Raw genomic sequence first — 20,178 nt, forward strand, 5'->3', positions numbered from 1 at the left:
CTCCGCCAGCAGAGATGCTCGACAGTAGAGGGCCGGCAGCTAGCCCTCTCCCAAGGCTGCCCATATACCATCCACTGTGTATGAATTATCAATGGCAGAAGATGTGTTCATATCCTTTCCCCATCTCTGTCAGCACACAGCTTCCTCCTTCTGCCTCCTTCTTCTCCGATAAAACTGCTCTTACAATCTCACCCTCATGCCCTTCTCAAAGGAATCTCTGTGGTTCCCGATCTGCTCTATCCTTCCTCAAAACTCTCAGCCTCTCTCTCTTTTTTAACAAACTTTGTTAATTTTTAAAGACATGCAGAACATGGATACACAGAAACACAAAACATAAAAGCATAAAAAATCTCTTTTCTGAAAGTTGCTCAGTCCCAGGTCAAAACTCTTGGTACAGACACAGATTCAGATTCGTGTTCATTTTGCATACCATTGGCATTTTGCATACCATTGGCATTTTGCATACCATTGGCATTTTGCATACCATTGGCATTTTGCATACCATTGGCATCTTATTGGCATTTTCAATTTTCTACATAGCTTCTCCTCTCTTTTGAATTTTCTCGGTTTTATTTTGTTTATCTCCTCTCAATTCGAATCATAGTTTGTTATTCTTTGTTCTATTTCCAGTTTCTTCTTTGAAGAAAAACTTCTCCTGTGCACTGAATGGAGTGTGATGCCTTTAACTCTTTCCCCTATATTTGTAATACTTAATATAGAACACATAATTTGCACTGGGATTCTATCTGGTGCATTCTGAAATTGTGCAGTATTGTTATTCATTAGTGTTGATATTCATTTGTGTCTTGAACATTTGGTGCATTGCTTTTCAGTTAAACCACATCACATATTATAGATCATTATTTCATTGCAGTGTTCCCCCTTCTCCTACTTCAGATCTTTCATTTCACAAAAGGTTTCGCTGGGATAACATAGTCTAATCATTGATGTTGACAATTATTTATGTCTTGAACATTTTACCCCTTTCGGTTAGATATCATGCCTTTGTGGAAACACTTATGCTTTCCGGGATTGTTTCCACCCCCCACATCCCATGTCTTAAATCATTGTTTCATTACAGTACTCTCCTTTTCTTGGCAAAGGTTTCACTAGATTATACTGAGTGTTTTGTCACATTTTGAATTGCATGTTGTTTCCAGTTTTCTATGGTTATTTCTGGATGTAGGTGTAGAAATGCGGTCTTGTGTGCCTTTCTGAAATCCCTTTTTCAGTGGAATTTGTCTATTATCTCTGGAGAACTTTTTGCTTAAGGCCTCTCATCTCTTCCTTTCTCCCTTGCTTCTTCTTCTCCTTGTAAAATATTGGAAAAGAGTGCCTAGGACACCTTTCCCTTCTTGCTTTTCTTTTTTTAAATTTTGATATACAAGTTTCAGTCCATCCACACGTGATGCCATTGTGTAGACATCCCTCGTACAATTACAACAATATTTAGGGGCTATTAATTGGACCCGTCCCTATTTTGGCATCACTACACACATGCTCAACCCCTGTTTGATGTGTTAAAGGGAGGAACCACTCCAGGGGATAAAATTACCATTACAGATCATCAATTAAAAATCACCCAGGACATATAGCACATTATGCAGAAAAGGTGGGTCAACCAATGTCACAACAATGCTCCTATTTCCTTAATCTTGCTCAATACACCCCTCCTTACCTACTGCTGTATTAACCCAAAAGTCTCAGCACACTAGCAACCTCCTTATCTTAGAATGGATACATCTTCCTCAACACTCCTAAAAAATCTCTTAGTCTGTTAAAACTGGTTGTTGAAAATGCAAATGAGGATTGCAAGAGGATTCTGCAGCCTCTATCTGCCCGAGGGGGCTTCCCTCTCGGACTATCTAAAGCAGGGGTCCCCAACCGCCGGTCCGCGGACCGGTACCGAACGCGGAACAAGCCTTACCGGGCCGCTGGTTGCTGGGCGCCGCCATCTTTTGGTAAAAAAGCAATTTTTCGTCAAAAAGATGGCGGTGCCAGCGCTCCATGAGCTTTCCGGGTAGAAAGCCATTTCTACCCGAAAAAGCTCACTGGAAGCGCTGGCGCCATTTTTGATGAAAAATCGCTTCGGTGACATCACCGGAAGTGATTTTTCATAAAAAAATGGCGGCGCCCAGCTGGCGCCGGAACCGGGCGCGGCGCCCAGCTGGCGCGGAACCGGGCCGGCGTCGAAAAGGTTGGGGATCCCTGATCTAAAGGCTTGCAGAATCGTGGGAACTGAGGACCATGATTGTTTGTTGCAAGTAGGTGGATGGGTCAAGCAGGGTTGAGGAAGGAAAGAGGAAATCAGGATTTGCAGTCATGATAGGAGCAGGGGAGGTCATAAAAGGGCTCCCTCCCTTCCTTCATGGTCTGCGCAGAAATGTGAGTTGTTAGGATTGGAAATCTGAGGAAAAAGAAAGATGAGTTGGGAAACTGAGAAGGGGTGAAGGTGGTTTCTGTGAATGCAAAGTATGTTTGAAAGTAAACAAGAAAGTAGCAAGGAAAAAAGAAATGGGAGGCGACCCTGATGGGCTGGCCTTTCCAGAGAACACAGATTGATTTCATCGAAGTACTAACTCCATACGCATAAAATGCTTTCAACTACTGTCTATCCTTCACTTCAGTCTCTGTCTCTAAAAATCTTTTCTCTCTTTTTGTTACATTGCAACACCTTGTTGCACAGCACCACACCCGCTCTTTGTAGCACACATTCGCAGCCACCAACCCTTCCCAGGAATTCTCCAGGAAGGCAATGATATGGCTGATGCAGCAGCCGCAGCTGCAACCGCAGACAGCGCCATCTCTTGCATGATTCTTTCACAACAAACACCCTGGGACAGTCATAGTTATTTTCATCAAAACAAAAAGCCTTGGCCAGACAGTTTAAATTCAAATTTAAAAATGTCACAGGGTTGCCAGGACTCCAGAATGCATTGAATGTTTGCTTGTTTACTCTTAACTTCCTCAATGAGTCCGGATCCCCCCATGCACAGCAGCATCACGTCATTTCGCTTCCTCGCCTCATCCTGAACCCAGACCAACGGTATCAGCTTCCAGATCCTCAGTGGAAAGGTCCTGCTGAACTTATAACCTGGGGATGAGGGTACGCTGACAACAACAACACCATCTGGGTCCCTGGACCGACACGTAAGGCCTTTTCTACCCAAACCAGCCTTGCCTACATCAGCATCATGAAGCTGCCGCTGCATTCATCATTTGTTTCCTGGGTTTCCACATCGTTCCTGCCGATATGACAGCCATCCCATCCTCCTGTGATGCCTGCATCAAAACTACTCGCAGCGGACGAAGACCCAGTCCACCCTGATCTATCATACTTTGAAACCTGAGTGCAACTCCACGACGGTCTCCCCTTGTCTGCATAACAACACTCAATATGCACGATGCTACACCAAACAAGGTATCCAATGCTACGAACCAAAGGCTGTGGGGCCCATCACCGCCTCACTGTATGTCTATGCCTACAAAGGAGGATCCAGCTCTGACCTTGCCTCAATGTTCTCTACCAGTCAAGCAAAAAATGGGTACATTACCCATAATGTCACTCGGGGGTTACCAACACTTTTGTGTGTTTTGATGCTTGTTTTGCCATCAACAAAGGCCAAGGTCCTAACGACGCTGCAGGAGTCACCTGCGGCTCACACAGCTGGCAAAGATCTTATCTACAGGAAAAGAAATATCTCTTCCAAAAGGTGTCCGGGACTAATGTGGGGGCCACCACTGTTTACAACTACTGATACACCCCACCTATTGACTCTGCTCAAGTAAGAGGCCCAGGACGGGACTTGGGGGTACCATACCCCCACATATATATGCTCAATAGAATTATAAGGTTGCAAACTGTATTAGAAATTATAACCAATGAAACTGCTCTTGCTTTGAAAACACTAGCTAAAGAAAGTGCATTGTCTAGAACATATATCATGCAAAATCGTTTGGCGTTAGATTATCTTCTTGCCAAAGAAGGAAGAGTGTGTGGAAAATTTAATCTTAGTAATTGTTGTATTGAAATAGATGATAGTGGAAAAGTTATTCAACAAATCACTGATAGAATGATCAAGATTGCACATGTACCTGTACAAACATGGAATGGTCTTGATTTTAGAGACATGTTTGGATCCTGGTTCCCAAAATTACCTGGTTTGCAAGCTACTGTAGCGCTTATTGGTATGATTGCTGCAGGATGTATTATATTGCCTTGTGTATTACCTATCTTTGTACGCACTATTTCTAACAGTTTATCCCTTTTGGCTGAGAAAAAAGCCACTGCACGGGTAATGGCTCTCTGGAATCAACAAATAACTAACACATATGAACCACTGCCATCCGAAGAAGAAATGGGAGAGCCAACCTGTGATGACCCAGACGAGGACAAGATGTTTGTGATGGTGAAGAAGTCACGAACGCCATGGATAACATCAGCATGCACAGCATTCTTGCCTACGCGCCTAACAAAGGCTGCTGTTGGAACTAAAACACTCCCTGTCTTTTAAAAAAGAAAAACAGAGGAGATGTGGGAATTGCTATCTGTTTCCTCGCGCGCGTGCAAGGACAACGGGCCTTCTGGTAGTTGTTTGTAACACGAGGCGAGGACAAGGTCGAAATGTTGCCACTTCTTACCCAGAATTGTAGCAAACTTAAACTTTACAGCTTTGTATTCTCATATGGTATTTTGTGTGATGTAATGAGTTTGTAACAACACACTAACAAAAAATTGCAAGCGTTAACAAAGATTGCTTCTAATAAAAGAGGGTGTCAGAGCTTGCCCTGTGCTCTCATCCCGATTTGGCTTCAAGACGACTGCCTCAGTGTCTTCATTCATGAGAGACCACCATAGTTGTCCAATTATACTTCCTTATATATCAAGTTGAACTAGTTTTAGAGTTTTAAATGTTATTAAGGAAACTTAGAAAAATATGTGTGAACCTAAGGATCTGGGTGAACGACTAGAAGGAAAAAGAGACTCAGACTGGCCTTGTTGCTACTGTCATTCATTTCAGTTAGCATTTGGTCTTCCAATTTGAGATGGGAAAGTTGTGTTTCATTTGTGTAGAATGTTAAGTTGTGAGACACTTCTCCTGGAAAATTTCTAAATATTTCTGACAGTGAATTATTCCAGCTTAACTCTTTCCTAGACACAGTGGCCCGGGAACATCTTGAACCGATGTTGTCAACAATGAGCATAACACATCACGCTATAGCTGCATTTCTCAACCTTGCGACACAATAAACCAATTTGCATGCGATCCCTTAGCTTGGCCAATTTGAGATGTGAGGACTTCACCTCCCAGAATTGCCCAGCCGCCATGCAAATTATTTAGCTACGGGATCATATCCAAATTGTTTCATTATGTCGCAAGCAATAAGAAATGAAATAATTTCAGGGTGAAAAGAAATGGGTGGGGGAAGGTAAAATAGGTAGGAAAATGGAAGAAAATAAAAGAGCATTACTGTACTGGGAATTTATCAATTAAATATCTGGTTATTTTCAAACTGCATCTAGGTTTATATCTAAAACTGCTCTATACATAAATATACATGGTAGGCAAATACCTGGCAAGCAAGCAATCTTCTTTATTCTGCATGGAGAACCAGAATGGAGACAGAAAACAAAGAAAGAGAGATACCTGGCCTTACATGGCTTTACATATATAGACAACTTCTTAAAGTGGTAAAACCCTGTGGGACCCATCTTCAGTCTTAAAGCGGCAATACCCATGCTGATTCATCCTTATTGCATCAGCTTTTACAGCAGCCTTACCCCAGCTGGTCAGCTATTAATAAAAAGTCAGATCTTCTATTCTTCTACCTTCAGAGTCCAGAATGACCGCCAACAGAGACAGCGAGGATCTAATGTGAAAAAGTGATCAACGTACCTAAGCTGTTGCCTCCACAGCCTTGCAAGATCCGTCTTGCCTTCTTCTTGGAGTCTTCTGGGAAACTGGGGCTGTCCAGCAGGTTGGGATACGTGCAGAGGGCCACCACCTACATCGCCCGGAAAACACATGGAAAGAGATGAATTCCTCGGGACACAGATTTATACCCAACTTATTAGTGCAATCTATCAAATGATTCTAATCTCGCTCTACAGGAAGTCCTTGACTTACAACTCTTTGTTTAGTGACCGTTTGAAAAAAATGGACTTAAGAAAACGGTTTTGGCGCTTAGGACCGTTGTAGCATCTGCATTGGTCACAGGGTCAAAATTTAGGGGCTTGGCAACTGGCATGTATTTATGACGGTTGAACTGTTCTGGGGTCAGGTGATCGCTACTTATAACTTTCCCATCCGGTTTCAGGCGAGCAAAGTCAACGGGGGAAGCCCAATTCATTTAACGACTGCATGATTCGGTTGACAAGTGCAGTGATTCGCTTAAGAATCATGGAAAAAAGGTTGCAAAACTCGCTTCCTCCTGCCTCGCTTAGCGAGGGATATTTTAGGCTCTCTTGTGGCCGCAAGTTGAGAACTCTCTGTGGTATTATTGTCTATGTTGTTATTATTTCAAAGGTGGCATGGCGTAGTGCTTGTTTCTCAGCTACTTTGGCAACTAGACTTCTGCTCCAATTTGCTCAAGTTAGCTCTGTGACACCCTCCCGTGCATCTCTGACACACACTCACAAACATTGCACAAGTGCTTGCTATTGGGATGGTATCAAGGATGGGATTCAAAAATTTTAGCAACGGATCCTCTGCCCGTTTGCTGGGTGGGTGTGGCCATGGTGGGCGTGGCCTAGTCGGCCTCTTGCCCCGTGGAGGGAAGGTTTTTTTTTGCAGTGGTGGGATTCAGATTTTTTTTACTACCACTTCTGTGGGCGTGGCTTGGTGGGCATGACAGGGGAAGGATATACTGCAAAATCTCCATTCCCTCCTCACTCCACTAACCTGCTTTCCAGCTCCGTTCTCCTGTGCAGGGCAACCAAAGAAGACCCAGCCAATCAGCTGGGACTCAATGAGAGGCAGAGAAAAGATGGGGTTGGCGGGGCCAATCAGAGGTGGGATTTGCTGGTTCTCCGAACTACTCAAAATTTCCGCTACTGGTTGTCCAGAACTGGTCAGAACTGGCTGAATACCACCTCTGGTTTTTTTTCCCCTGCCCGGGCGCCAGAAGCTTTTCTCAAGCCTCCGGGGGGGCAAAAGAGCCTCTCTGGAAGCCAGAAACGGGTCCATTTCCGGCCTTCCCAAACTTCCACAAGGCCCGTTTTTTGCCCTCCTTGAGCCTCCGCCCGCACCCTGCACTTATCTGCCTCCAAAACAGGCCGCGTATGCAGGGGTGGGATGCAAATATTTTTAACTACCAGTTCTGTGGGCGTGGCTAGCTGGGCGTGGCCCTGTGACTGGGTGGCCATGGCTTTTTTGTGCCACCCAACCCACACTCGCCCTGCACACCCTTTTTTGCCTGCTGGGCCTCTGGGAAGCCTGCGCGAGGAAGCAGTAAGACAAGCGAGGAGGATCCCAGCACAGCCGATCGTCGGAACAGCTGATCGTTGGGGAGAAAAAAGAAATACCTTAAGGAGTGACTGGGCAGGGGAGAACGCAGTCAGCAATGTCGGGCATGTGCAATAAGGACTGAGTGGGGGGAAGGCGGAGAAGGGCAGGGCCAGCCAGGGGCACGATTTGCCGGTTCTCCAAACTGCGCAGAATCATAACAACCAGTTCTATAGAACTGGTCTGAATTGGTAGAATCCCACCCCTGCACGTAGGGACTCCTGGGAGGAGATGGGTGGGGTGAAGCCAGCCAGGAGTGGGATTTGGGGGTTCTATTAACTGCACAGAATCTTAGCTAGGGGCTTTCCTGAACCCCCACGAACCCCCCAGCAGCCTTTCCCTGGGATGGTATCCCACCTAGTCTCTTAAAAAACAAACAAACACCAATCCAGGTGAGCAGCTTTGATATTTTTTTCCCCTTCCTCGCTTTAATTTCCACTTTGGAGAAACCAGACACAGCTGTCCACTTCGGGATAACCTTATGACTTTAGTTGCCTTTCTTCAAGTCTACTCTTCCTCCAGCAGGGTTCCACCTACCTGTCGAAGGAAGGTGATGGGCTGCTGTCCCATGGCGTGAGCATCACCAATGTTGGCCTTGATGACTTCTGTGAAAGGCTTTTTGATACCCTGAAGGGAGAAAAAGCAAAGCTTGTGATGCAGTGAATCCAAGCTTTGTGGAACCCAACGCAACCAGAAGGACACAAAACCCATCAGCCGTTCCAATCTTCTCTTCTATGCAAATCACTTAAAAGGTTTGAGGATCAGTCCTTAAAACAGGCGTTAGTAACATGGTACTCTCACATCATTATTCTCCTCCTTTCCGAAAGCTATTTTCAATATCCCTGAACGATTATGACTTTATGAAAAAGTCACAACAGCTGAAATGGTTACATCAGGGCACTCTTTATGAAGAACAAAAGCAGCCACGCATAAATGCTAGGAATGTAGCAAATCACAGAAAAAGTGGGCAGGATTCCTGGTTCTGCATGAAACAGCCTTTGTGTATAGACCGCCCCATAGTAGTACCGCTTTAGAAAACCTTAGGAAAACCAAGACCTAGAATACTGCATCCAGTTTTGGTCACCATGTCACCAAAAAGATGTTGTGGCTTTGGAAAAAGTGCAGAGAACAGCAAGTAAGATGATTAAAGGTCCGGAGACTAAAACATATGAAGAACGGTGGCAGGATGTGGGTTTGGCCAGGCTAGAGAAAAGAAGGACTCGGGGTGACATGATAGCAGTGTTCCAGTATTTGAGGGGCTGCCACAAAGAAGAGGGGGGTCAACTTATTCTCCAAAGCACCAGAAGGCAAGACAAGAAACAACAGATGGAAACTAATCAAGGAGAGAAGCAACCTGGAATTAAGGAGAGGCTTCCTAAAAGTGAGAACAATTAACCAGTGGAACAGATTGTCTTCTGAAGTTGTAGGTGCTTCATCACTGGAGGTTTTCAAGAAGAGACTGGACAGCCAGTTGCCTGAGAAGATATAGGGTCTCCTGCTTGAGCAGGGGGTTAGACTAGAAGACCTCCAAGGTCCCTTCCAGCTCTATTCTGACTTGAATCAATACCGGTGGCCTTAAAAGCAAATAATGTGAAGCAGCTTTTTAAAATAAAGGTATTGTTATTTTTCCTTAATAGCACTTAGACTTATATACCACTTCATAATGCTTTACAGCCCTCTCTAAATGGTTTACACCAGGGGTCTCCAACCTTGGCAAAGCTGGCTGGGGAATTCTGGGAATTGAAGTCCACCTGGCTTAAAGTTGCCAAGGTTGGAGACCCCTGGTTTACACAGTCAATGTAGGACATATATAGAATTCTTTGTTCATGCTTTGTCACTTTAGGAAATGCATTGAAATGGACCATAGTGGCCACAGGGAAGTCCTGAGTATGAAGACCTGGGACATCAAGTTTATGAACCTTGTACATCCTTCTTCCTTTCCATGCTTGGTTTAATAACATCCTGGTTTGATAAACCAGATGTCTTGATGGTCTTAAGTCCAGAAGTCCATTTAACTTCTGACAGCAGTCAATGAGCTGAAGTTCAGTAGACTAGAACAGGATATGATGGTGCTGTTATATTTTCCCTACTACTGCAGGAGAAGAATATTCAAAATTATATAGGTGATAAAATCAGGACTGTCCATGCAATTGATTGGTTAGGTGTTATGCAACATGGCGGAACCGGATTTCCATGCTAAGGAATAGCAAAACATCTAAGTTTACTTGGAGCATAAATGTACTTTAAAAATCTCACTGATGCCACCCCAAAATTATAAAGCTACAGTTGACAGACTTGCTTATTGGTTCTTCTGCTGCTGGGTGTAGTATCTTATAAAAAAATATAAGGTACCACTCAGCGGTGGGATTCAAATTTTTTTTACTACTGGTTCTGTGGGCGTGGCTTGATGTGTGTGGAAGGGGAAGGATACTGTAAAATCTCCAGTCAGAGATGGTATTGCTGGTTCTCCGAACTACTCAAAATTTCCACTACCGGTTCTCCAGAACCTGCTTGTCAGAACCTGCTGAAATACCACCTCTGATATCACTCTATCTCTCTTTTACGGTGAGAACAAGTTCACTGCAGTAACAACTTCAGATCTGAATGGTTATTGCAGGATGTAAATAATTTCTGTCTACATCCATAAAACAAAATTTATTTACAGAAGGAGGATGAACTCTTTACAAGGACCACAAATTTATTTATTGCCTATTTACATACCATTTCCTCTTCGGCCTTTGCTTGTTTTTCTCTCTCTTCTAGGTTTTATCTTTCTACCTCCTCCTTATAATAAGGGCCCAATTAATTCTTTATTTGCAGCAATCTGTAGTTTCATCACATACAGCAAATGATCGTTTGAGGAAATCCTCCAAAACAAGACGATGCAAATTCTAACCCACATTCCTGAACTTGGAGGCTTAACTCAAACAAACTAAGCAAACCTGTTTAAACACAACATGATATTTCAACCAACCCATGAGGGTGGCAATCTTAGAAACTGAAGACTGAACATGCATAAATACCAGATGGTGTAAGAATAACCTGAATAACGTAACTGATACTATCACAAGCAATCTAGAGCAGGAAAAGAGAGAAGCACATCTTACTTTCAGTCTCCAAACTTTATTTTTAACTTCGATGCTATTGTTTGTTCTCTAACAAGTCAGAATTGTGAACCAAAACCTCGGCTCCAATTCTGCTTCCGAGGATAAATAAAGAACTTTGGTTTGGATATAACACTAAGCAAAAAATCACAGTGGTGTTTTCCCTGATGGGTTTAGCCAAACATGAAGCTATCCTACAAATGAAGTCAACAAAGGACAGACACTGGGATGCTAATTTAAACTCTATCAACTCATTCTCAATAACATTTTTTTTAGCAAAGTTTTATTGAGTTTTAACAAAACAAATAAAACATCTTATTTCAGTACAGCATGGTTCCGGGTTATCACATTTCCATACAGACACAATTTCATATGCATATTCTTCTTATATATTCAGCTTCATATCTTATCACTCTTTTTCCAATTTCTCACTATTTCTCCCTTTACTTCTCTTAGTTTTCTTTTATAGTTATCTCATTTTCTTCTTATTCAATTATATTTGTTTTGCCTAAATTTCTATATCTTTTTATTCATTATACTTATACTTTCGTCTGTCTTGTTTACAATTTCATATCTTCTCTTCTAATATTCTTAAAAAGCAAAATTCCCCCTTATGATTGTCAATCGGAGTGCAACACCTTTAAGTCTTATAGTTATTATCATGTGAAATCTCATTAAACATTAAATTTGTGCATTCTAAAATTATAACATACAAATTTCTAATATCTACTTATATCATGTAAATCTCACCATGTTTTTGCTATTTTATTTTAGAATTTTTCTTTTTATATTTTCAAGGGGAAGTACCAAGCAGAGTCAAAATAGACATTTAATCTAGAAGATGAAACATGGAAGGGTCTGCATTTTTTTAATTTATAAAAGCAATAAAAGAAAACGCTTTCAAGGATAAATATCATGTTTTTATTCTAACATCACATTATACCCTGCTTGTTTCTGCCTTTACGGGATACAAAATACACACTGAGGTATGTGCACACTGAGATTACCCTACTGCACAAAATTACACCCACCAAAATCAAATAAGAGAACACCTGGCTGACAACAAACACTAGCAATCAAGCATTCCTTTGACGTTAGTATTTTAAAAAAACATTTTGCAAAACAGCAATATCTAAAAGAGAACGGGAGATGTTCTTACAGTTATTCTATCAGGTTGTTGTTGTGGTTTGCCGACAGCAGGTGTGGACAGCTGAGGTCTCGGAGAGCGAGGACTCAGATGAGGGGCCTGTGTGTGATGCAGGGCTGGGGCCAGGACTATCAGGGAGTGGAATGCTGCCTTCAGAGGTTGTGGAGGCTGGCAGCAGTGAGGAAGAAGTCCCCGAGGAGCCTGTGCCCAGTGCGCATGAGCACAGGACTGCTTGAAGTAAAGAGCAGCTGCAGCAGCACGGACGACTCGGGAGTAAGGCTGCAAGGTAATGGTCCCTCCCTCAAAATATAAAAGCCAGCTGAGAAACCGGAGTTCTTTGCAGGAAGCAAAGAAGTTTTTGCACTCAAGCCTTGTGGACGTTCGGACTCTCTTAGTTTGTGTTTGGAATATTGTGTTTGAAATATTTCTTGGCAACTTTATCTAGTGTTCTTGGCAGCCATGCACAACCTTGGCAAGGCTCGTTCTTATCAGAGACAATTAGTTTGAAACAGCCTTTTAACTGTGAAGGAACGGAATTTGTAAAGAATCATTAAAAGGTTTTGCTGTTACCTCCGTTTCGTGTTGGTTTTCTTGGAACAAGGTTTGGGTCAGAACAGTTTTCAAAGGTATTCATGATCCAAAAAGCTGAGCTATTTATTTAATCCCCCATTATGAAGTACAAAGGCTGGAATCAAGAGAATGTTTTTTTCTCCTCCAAAGGAAAACATCCAAGGATGCATAGTTACAGTTTAAGAGGCAAGGGCTGCCACAAATGCAACACTGAAGATCCTAGGAATCTAAGCAAATTCTAGCAAAGAATTTCTCCAACAGCGTAAGAACAGCAGGACCGAGAATCTAACGGCCATCCCTCCCAAAAAAGAATGTGAAGTTCAGCACAATTTGGAGAGCTAATTTCATTTATGAAGTCTCTCTCTCTCTCTCTCTCTTTTTTGCAAAGAACAACAAACTGTGTAGTACAGTTGCCAATTTTTCTCCTTGAGGGGTTCCTGGGTGAAAGGCAAGTGGAAAGTCAGCATTTGAACATCTTCCCATCTCCAGCAGTGAAAGCCTAAACCACAATTTATTTATTTTTTGCTTTTTCATTCTGGTATTTCCACTTAAGCGCCAACTGCTAAAAAGCTACCATTTAAAAATGCATTGATTGATTAAATGTCTATGTTGTCCATCTCTCCAGAAAAAAAATAATAGATAGATCTTGTACAGAGCACGTTCAACGTTTTACTTAAAATCCCAAAATATCGGTTGGGTTCACAGAACATCCTAAGTCATGATATGCTTTAACTACTGTCCACAACAGTAGTTTATAAAGTAAATCAGGATTATGCAAAGTGTGGTTATGTTTTAAGAGCTGACTCACTTGAAAAGTCAATCATGTTAGGAGTGATCTGTGGAAAAAGGAGAAGGGGCCACCCTCGTAGCTGCTGGCTGGACACTATGAAGGATGACACCAGGATGACCATGGAAGATCTGAAGGAAGCAGTGTGAGATAGAGGGACATGGAGACTGCTGATCCATAGAGTGGATTTTGAGCTCAATTGTGGTCATAAGTCTAGGACTATCTGTAAACCCAGCCTCAAAATTGAAGCACACAAAACATTTCCATGGCATTCTTTTAGCCCAATATCATACTGTGGCTCAGTGGCTAAGACGCTAAGCTTGTCGATCAGAAAACTCGGCAGTTTGGCGGTTTGAATCCCTAGCGCCGCGTCACAGAGTGAGCTCCCATTACTTGTCCCAGCTTCTGCCAACCTAGCAGTTCAAAAGCACATTAAAATGCAAGTAGAAAAATAGGGACCATTTTGGTAACAGCATTCCATGCGCCTTTGGCGCCTAGTCATGCCGGCCACAGGACCATGGAGGCGTCTTTGGACAGCGCTGGCTCTTCGGCTTTGAAATGGAGATGAGCACCAGCCCCTGGATCCGGAAACTAGACTAGCATGTATGTGTGAGGGAAACCTTTACCTTTACCCTACTATAGACTTGGTTCACTCAGACTGACTTTTTTCATTTTTAGCTTGTTTGGGGAATCCAGCCACTGGATTTACTTTTAAGACTCCGCTACAAAGCAATGCTCCTTTCGTTCAGTGGGACTGGCTACTCAGAGAAACATTTACAATTCACAACAATTCATGCCACCATTCTATAGAGATCAACTGAGAAAAAGGGAAAAAATTGATTGGGGGGGAGGAAAGGAAAAAAAAAACCTTCTAAGAGTTCAGTGGGAATTGTTCCTAAGTAGGTCTGCCAACCATTGACACCCAAAACTCCCGTTATCACTCTGCAGATGTTAACAAGGTCTGTTTATTTTGCAAGCTGTTGTTTGCACTAGTAAGGCTTGTGCGTAATTCAAAGTGATAATGCTCACAACCAGGGAAGGTTGAACAGCCAAAAGTTACATCATAAATGGCCCTGAGAATTGTGCAGAGTCTTCTGATTCATTGCACTGAATTCGTGTCACTGGAAACCATGAAGTTAGAAGCTTCACCAGAGATGGCAAGTTGCTGTAAGTTGGCAAAAAAAAAAAAAAATGTAAAAGCAAACATGCTTTTCTGCTGAAGAACGGCCACAAAAAACACTTGTTAACCATAAAGACCCTCATGGTATCCAGGAGTAGGGCAAAAGAGAACAAATCCCATTCCCTTCTAGCACTGATGGTGTTACCTAGTTAGGTAATGAAATGTCTGCAAGAAAGCAAGCTCAGAGAGCCCCAAGGACTTCCCAGAGCAAAAGTTGTAAATGGACTGCTCCACCAAAGCTTAGTTGCGTTACAAGGTTATTTCTACAGGTGGCTAAGCTATAGTCTGAACCTAGTCACCATAGTTTATCGGCCACAATATATGCATGAATCATGGCTCTCTGCAATTTTTCACTAATCCATGGCTAAACTACAACTACAATTTAACATAATGTACAATCCTCAGTCTATTTGTTAATTTTGTTCTTGCTGATCTGGTTTAGTTTCCTCTTGAAAACTAAATTAATATTGTAATATAATAGATTGGGGTTAAAATGCTTTATCTCACTTTTAAAGCCAATCCATAACACAAGGAACAAATGCAACATACCACAATCAAGTATCTGTTTCTCTCCTACGTATTCAGGAATATAGCTTTGGATTTTAGGCTGAGACATGGTTTTTTTTGGCATGCTTCCATATATGTCCTCAAAGGACCTGACATGATCCAAACAGCAATTTTTTTAGCAAGAGAAAAAGATTTTTTTAAAAAAAACTAGGTTTATTAATTGCCCTATTATGCAATAGATGGAATTAGCTGGGTCCACATAGCATACTAAGCCATAAACCATGTTTAGAAACATCTAGGCTGGGTTTCAATGAATTGTTAAATCAAAACCCACCAAACCATTTTATGCTGCAAGGTTTGAGGTCTTCTGAATCCCATCCTACAAGTTGATCATGTCCAGTGAAACCTCTGCAAAAAATCTCCCCAGGAAGTGTCATTAAGTAGACAGGTTCATCTATTAACTACTTTCAAAATTATAAGCAACATTTTAAACAGAGGCTGGGAAGCTTTTGAGGGGTTCCTGGCTGGAGAAGTCTGCAGCCAACACCACCCTTTAGAAAAACAACACTACCCCTTTGTTACAACTGACTAAAATTCTATGGGCAGCTATAGGCCATGCGTCCAGTGTAAACTGTAGATTCCAACTGCTGAAACATACACAAAAAATATTTGACACAAAATGTTAGCTTCATCGAAAGAAGAAGCTGAGCAGCAGAGCAAGAAATGAAAGCAAGATTTTCCTGCTGGAACTTGTTTTTCATATTTGTACTTTTCCAGGTTCTTGTAAATACATTAATTGCTGGTTTTGGGTATCTCAGTCTCATTTTACACTGACACACAGTTCTGGGAATGTGGAGGCTCTTAGATAGGGACAGCCTAAACAGAGATTGCTAGCCATTCAATCCTGCCAGATGAATTTTAAAAAGGGGGAACATCTTTGTAATTTATTCTGGAACTTTGCACTCACACATCATGTTTAGCCATTTTAAAGTCAGCCTTTATGAAATAACTGACAATGATCTAGGCTTGGGTATCAAGTTAACTCATAAACCGTGGTTTGCAAACCACAGAAGCTGGGTTCCTGCAGCACATGAAGTCCAAGACATCTAGTGGCATGTTAGCTTAGCTTGATGCACAAATCCAACCAACAGTTAAGACCAAAATCCCTTTGGATTACTATGGTTAATAAATACCAAAGGACTGCCTTTCAAACGTAATCCATGCACTGAAAGACTGCCAAGGGAACAAGTTCTAGGCTTCAGAATGATGATTGCTGATCAATATTAAGATTGCTGGATTAGGTGATCCAGTTTAGAACAAAATGCTCAGCCAAGTTAATTCTTCCTGGCGCATAAATATCAAGACGGCATCACAAGACCGAAGCCCGAAGTAAACTCAAGAGAATTAAAGTCAACTCTCTCTCAAACAGTGCTGGCCCAATAATCAGGTGTCTTAAAACCAAACAGATGGGAATTCACATGCTTGAACACTCCTTTATCTGTAGGCACAAGTCCTTCAAACATAGCAAGCCAAGGTGAAGGGTCAGGGCCTTGTTAACTAACGAAAGAAGTGGGGCAATCAATAGCTAAGTGAGTGTTTGTGGGGGGTAGGTAACAGCAGAGTGGCAAGCACAGGAAATGAACTAAGTGCAGTTCCTGATGCATTTACAGGAAATCTTCAACTGACATCCACAATTGGGACTGGACCCTCTGTTGCTGAGTGATGCAGTCATTCAGTGTGTCATGCCTGATTTTATGACATTCTTGCCATAGTATTAGCCCTTACACTTATATGCCGCTTTACAGTCCTCTCTGAGCAGTTTACAGAGTCAGCCGCTTATCCCCAACAATCTGGGTCCTCATTTTACCCACCTCGGAAGGATGGAAGGCTGAGTCAACCTTGAGCAAGTCAGGATCGAACTGCTGGCAGTGGGCAGAGCCTGCAATACTGCATTCTAACCATTGTACCAACAAGGAAGGAAGGAAGGAAGGAAGGAAATAATAGCACTTAGACTTATATACCACTTTACAGTGCTTTGCAGCCCTTTCTAAGCAGTTTACAGAGTCAGCCTGTTGCCCCCAACAATCTGGGTCCACATTTTACTGATCTCAGAAGGATAGAAGGTTGAGTCAACCTTGAGCAAGTCAGGATCGAACTGCTAGCGGTAGGCAGAGTCAGCCTGCAGTACTGCATTCTAACCATTGTGGAAGGAAGGAAGGAAGGAAGGAAGGAAGAGCAATACACTTATATACTGCTTTATAGTCCTCTCTAAGTGATTTACAGAGTCGGCCTATTGCTTCTAACAATCTGGGTCCTCATTTTACCACCCTTGGAAGGGTGAGTCAACCTTGAGCCTGGTGAGATTTGAATACTGCACCACCATAGTCATTAAGAACATGGCTGTAAAAGAAATCCATCCTCCCCTATTGTCACAAGCCCCCTGGGAAGGTTGCAAATTCCTGCTCCATCGGCAGGCAGTCCTCAACTTATGGCAACTGGCTTCTGTTGCTAAGTGGTACAGGTGAGTGGGACATTAAGTGGATCACACGGTTGTTAAACGAATTCCAGTTTCCTCGCTGACTTCGCTTGTGAGGTTGCAAATAATGATCATGCAACACTTATTATAACCATTATAAATACAAGCTGGTTGCCAGGTTCCTAAATTCTGATGACATGGTCATAGGGGTGTTGCAAATAATCATAAGGGTATAGCTGTGTTCACAAATATTATTCTATTCTATGACTCCCTTGGTTTTCAATCAATGAGAATAGAGCTGGAAAGGGCCTTTGAGGTCTTCTAGTCCAGCCCCCTGCTCAAGCAGGAGACCCTATACCATTTCAGACAAGTGGCTGTCCAGTCTCTTCTTGAAAACCTCCAGTGACGAAGCAACCACAACTTCTGAAGGCAACTTCTGTTCCACTGGTTAATGGTTCTCACCGTTAAGAAGTTTCTCCTTAATTCCAGCTTGCTTCTCTCCTTGATTAGTTTCCAGCAAGAATTTGACCTATGGTCTGTGAATCTAGCCAGCTGGAGGTTAATGTAAACCCTGGTGTACCCACAATGGAAACACTTATACAGGAATAAATTCCCTAGGGACACTAATGCTGGTTTACTACCTTTTTCCACTCAGTGCTCTGCAGATGTATAGATTGCAACTGTCTTATTATGGAAACCGGCTTTCAATATTATCTGCAGGGCACAAAACCACCTGGGACATCTTCTATAAGATAAAGAGGATAAATAAATTCCTATTAATGGTTTAAAGAGCTACAGACATGTTTCCGAGGTTCTCGGTGAATCGTAAGTTATTTGGCTTAAAAGGTTACCAGTATCTTCAACCAGGGTAGAGAAAACGATGCATTGAAATTAATTATTTGTAAAAGAAACAAGTTTTAAAACCCTCTCCATTAACAGAGCCAAGCAAAATACACTTAAGGGCAAAAGCCACAGATGGGGAAGGAAAAGGAGAGAAGAAAGGAGAGAAGGAGAGAAGAAAGGAGAAGGGGAGAAGGAAGGAGGAGGAGGAAGAAGAAAGGAGGAGGAGGAGGAGGAGGAGGAGGAGGAGGAGGAGGAGGGAGGAGGAGGAGGAGGAGGAGGAGGAGGAGGAGGAGAAGAAGAAGAAGAAGAAGGAAGGAGGAGAAGAAGAAGAGGAGGAGAAGAAGAGGAGGAGGAGGAGGAGGAGGAGGAGGAGGAGAGGAGGAGAAGGAAAGAAGAAAAGAAGAAATAATAATGTCTACCCTCCAGGGTTAACTTTTCATTGAAACAAGATCTAAAGTATAAACTAGTTATCTATTGTTACATAAGGCCAAGGAAACCTGAGATTGCATCAGAAGGAAAGTAAATATCTACGGAATATGCAACTGTGTTTTTATGCAAGTATCTGATCCAGAAGATGGGAGGTGGCTGTTTGCTTTTCTCTTGAGTGTTTATTCTCAAAGAACGAATCCTGCGTAATTGCCTAGCAAAAATATTACAGGACAAGAAAACTTTTTATGCAAATATCTGATCCAGAAGATGGGAGGTGGCTGTTTGCTTTTCTCTTGATTTTTTATTCTCAAAGAACGAATCCTGCGTAATTGCCTAGCAAAAATATTACAGGACAAGAAAACTGAAAAAAAACACCTCCACTCTATTACAAGGCTGGGCCATGTTTGAGTTGACTGCCTCTTTCCATTTACTCATCCCTCTTGCTTCTTTTCTATTCTCTCCTCAAGTTCCAACTCAAAGGACAGACAGACATGTCCAAAAGCAAAAAACGGAGCCTTCTTGGGTATCTCCCCTTAAATAAATGCCAGAAAATTAATGGGAGAAGCCAGGATACCGGGCTTATTTAACCAAACAAGACTTAAGGGCAAAGACTACCTGTACTTTATCCTGGCATAGGATCAATCAGAATAGCAATGAAAGAGACCTTGGAAGTCTTCTAGCTCAACCACGAGACCCTATACCTTTTCAGACAGGTGGCTGGCCAGTCTCTTAAAAACCTTCAGGGATGAAGCCCCTACAATGGGGGTCTTCAAACTTGACAGCTTGAAGACTTGTGGACTTCAACTCCCAGAATTCCTGAGCTAACATGACTGGAGGAGGAATTCTGGGAGTGGAAGTCCCCAAGTCTTCAAACTGTCAAGTTGCCTTACAACTTCTGGTGGCAAGCTGTTCCACTGGTTAATTGTCCTCACTGTTAGGAAGTTTCTCCTTAATTCCAGGTTGCTTCTCTCCTTGATTAGTTGTCATCCATTGTTTCTTGTCCTGCCCTCAGGTGCTTTGGAGAATAGCTTGATTCCCTCTTCTTTGGGGCAGCCCCTCAAGTACTGGAATACTGCTATCATGTACCACCCTAAGCCTCCCCCCCCCCCTAGACTGGCCATCCCCAATTCCTGCAACCGTTCTTCATACCGTTCAAGCTAAACCATCTTAGTTGCTTTTTAATTGTTTCTAATTTTATGATCTTTGGATGCAGAGCCGGGCTCAGTCCCCCAAACACAGAGAAGGGTGTGGGTCGTGGCCTATAAAAGAGCCTCAGTCCCAGATCCCAGTGCCTGCAAGAGCCTGTCCAACGACTCTGGCCAAGGGTTCGAGGCCAGGGGCGTTTTCCCGGCTCGCCTCCCTCCTTCCCGCATGCTGGCTGCCTCTCAGGCAGGCCGACCGGCCAACCTGCTTCGCCTGCCCCAATCAAGAACCGCAGCGGCGGAGGAGTGGCTGGGGGTGGTGGTGATGGCAGCCAAGACGACACTCTTCCCCACGCGATGCACGTCTGGGGAGTGGAGGGGGGCTTCAAGTCGGGGTCCCGTGGGTGTCGCCCACCGGAAGGAAATACAGGATGGGCAGCCCAGCCGTCTTTATACCGCGCCAGGGCTGGGGGGAGAGGTCGTTTCCA

At 42.9% G+C, this 20,178-nt stretch overlaps 1 protein-coding gene across 2 annotated transcripts in view; it reads right to left on the minus strand.

The window, feature by feature from the left end:
• The window catches only part of GPT2 (glutamic--pyruvic transaminase 2), a 34,592-nt gene that overhangs the window by 12,873 nt on the left and 1,541 nt on the right, over positions 1–20,178 (minus strand). For both annotated transcript variants that reach the window (XM_026675904.2, XM_026675903.2), the window contains exons 3-4: positions 8,043–8,132; positions 5,898–6,006 (exon numbers count right to left, since the gene is read on the minus strand). In XM_026675904.2, coding sequence (XP_026531689.1) covers positions 5,898–6,006; positions 8,043–8,132 — 199 coding nt within the window. The remainder of the gene's footprint in view (positions 1–5,897; positions 6,007–8,042; positions 8,133–20,178) is intronic.

Source organism: Notechis scutatus, chromosome 9 (assembly GCF_049901735.1).
Source record: "Notechis scutatus isolate UNSWTSFEM ecotype Mainland chromosome 9, rNotScu1.2, whole genome shotgun sequence".
NCBI classification, from domain to species: Eukaryota; Metazoa; Chordata; class Lepidosauria; order Squamata; family Elapidae; genus Notechis; species Notechis scutatus.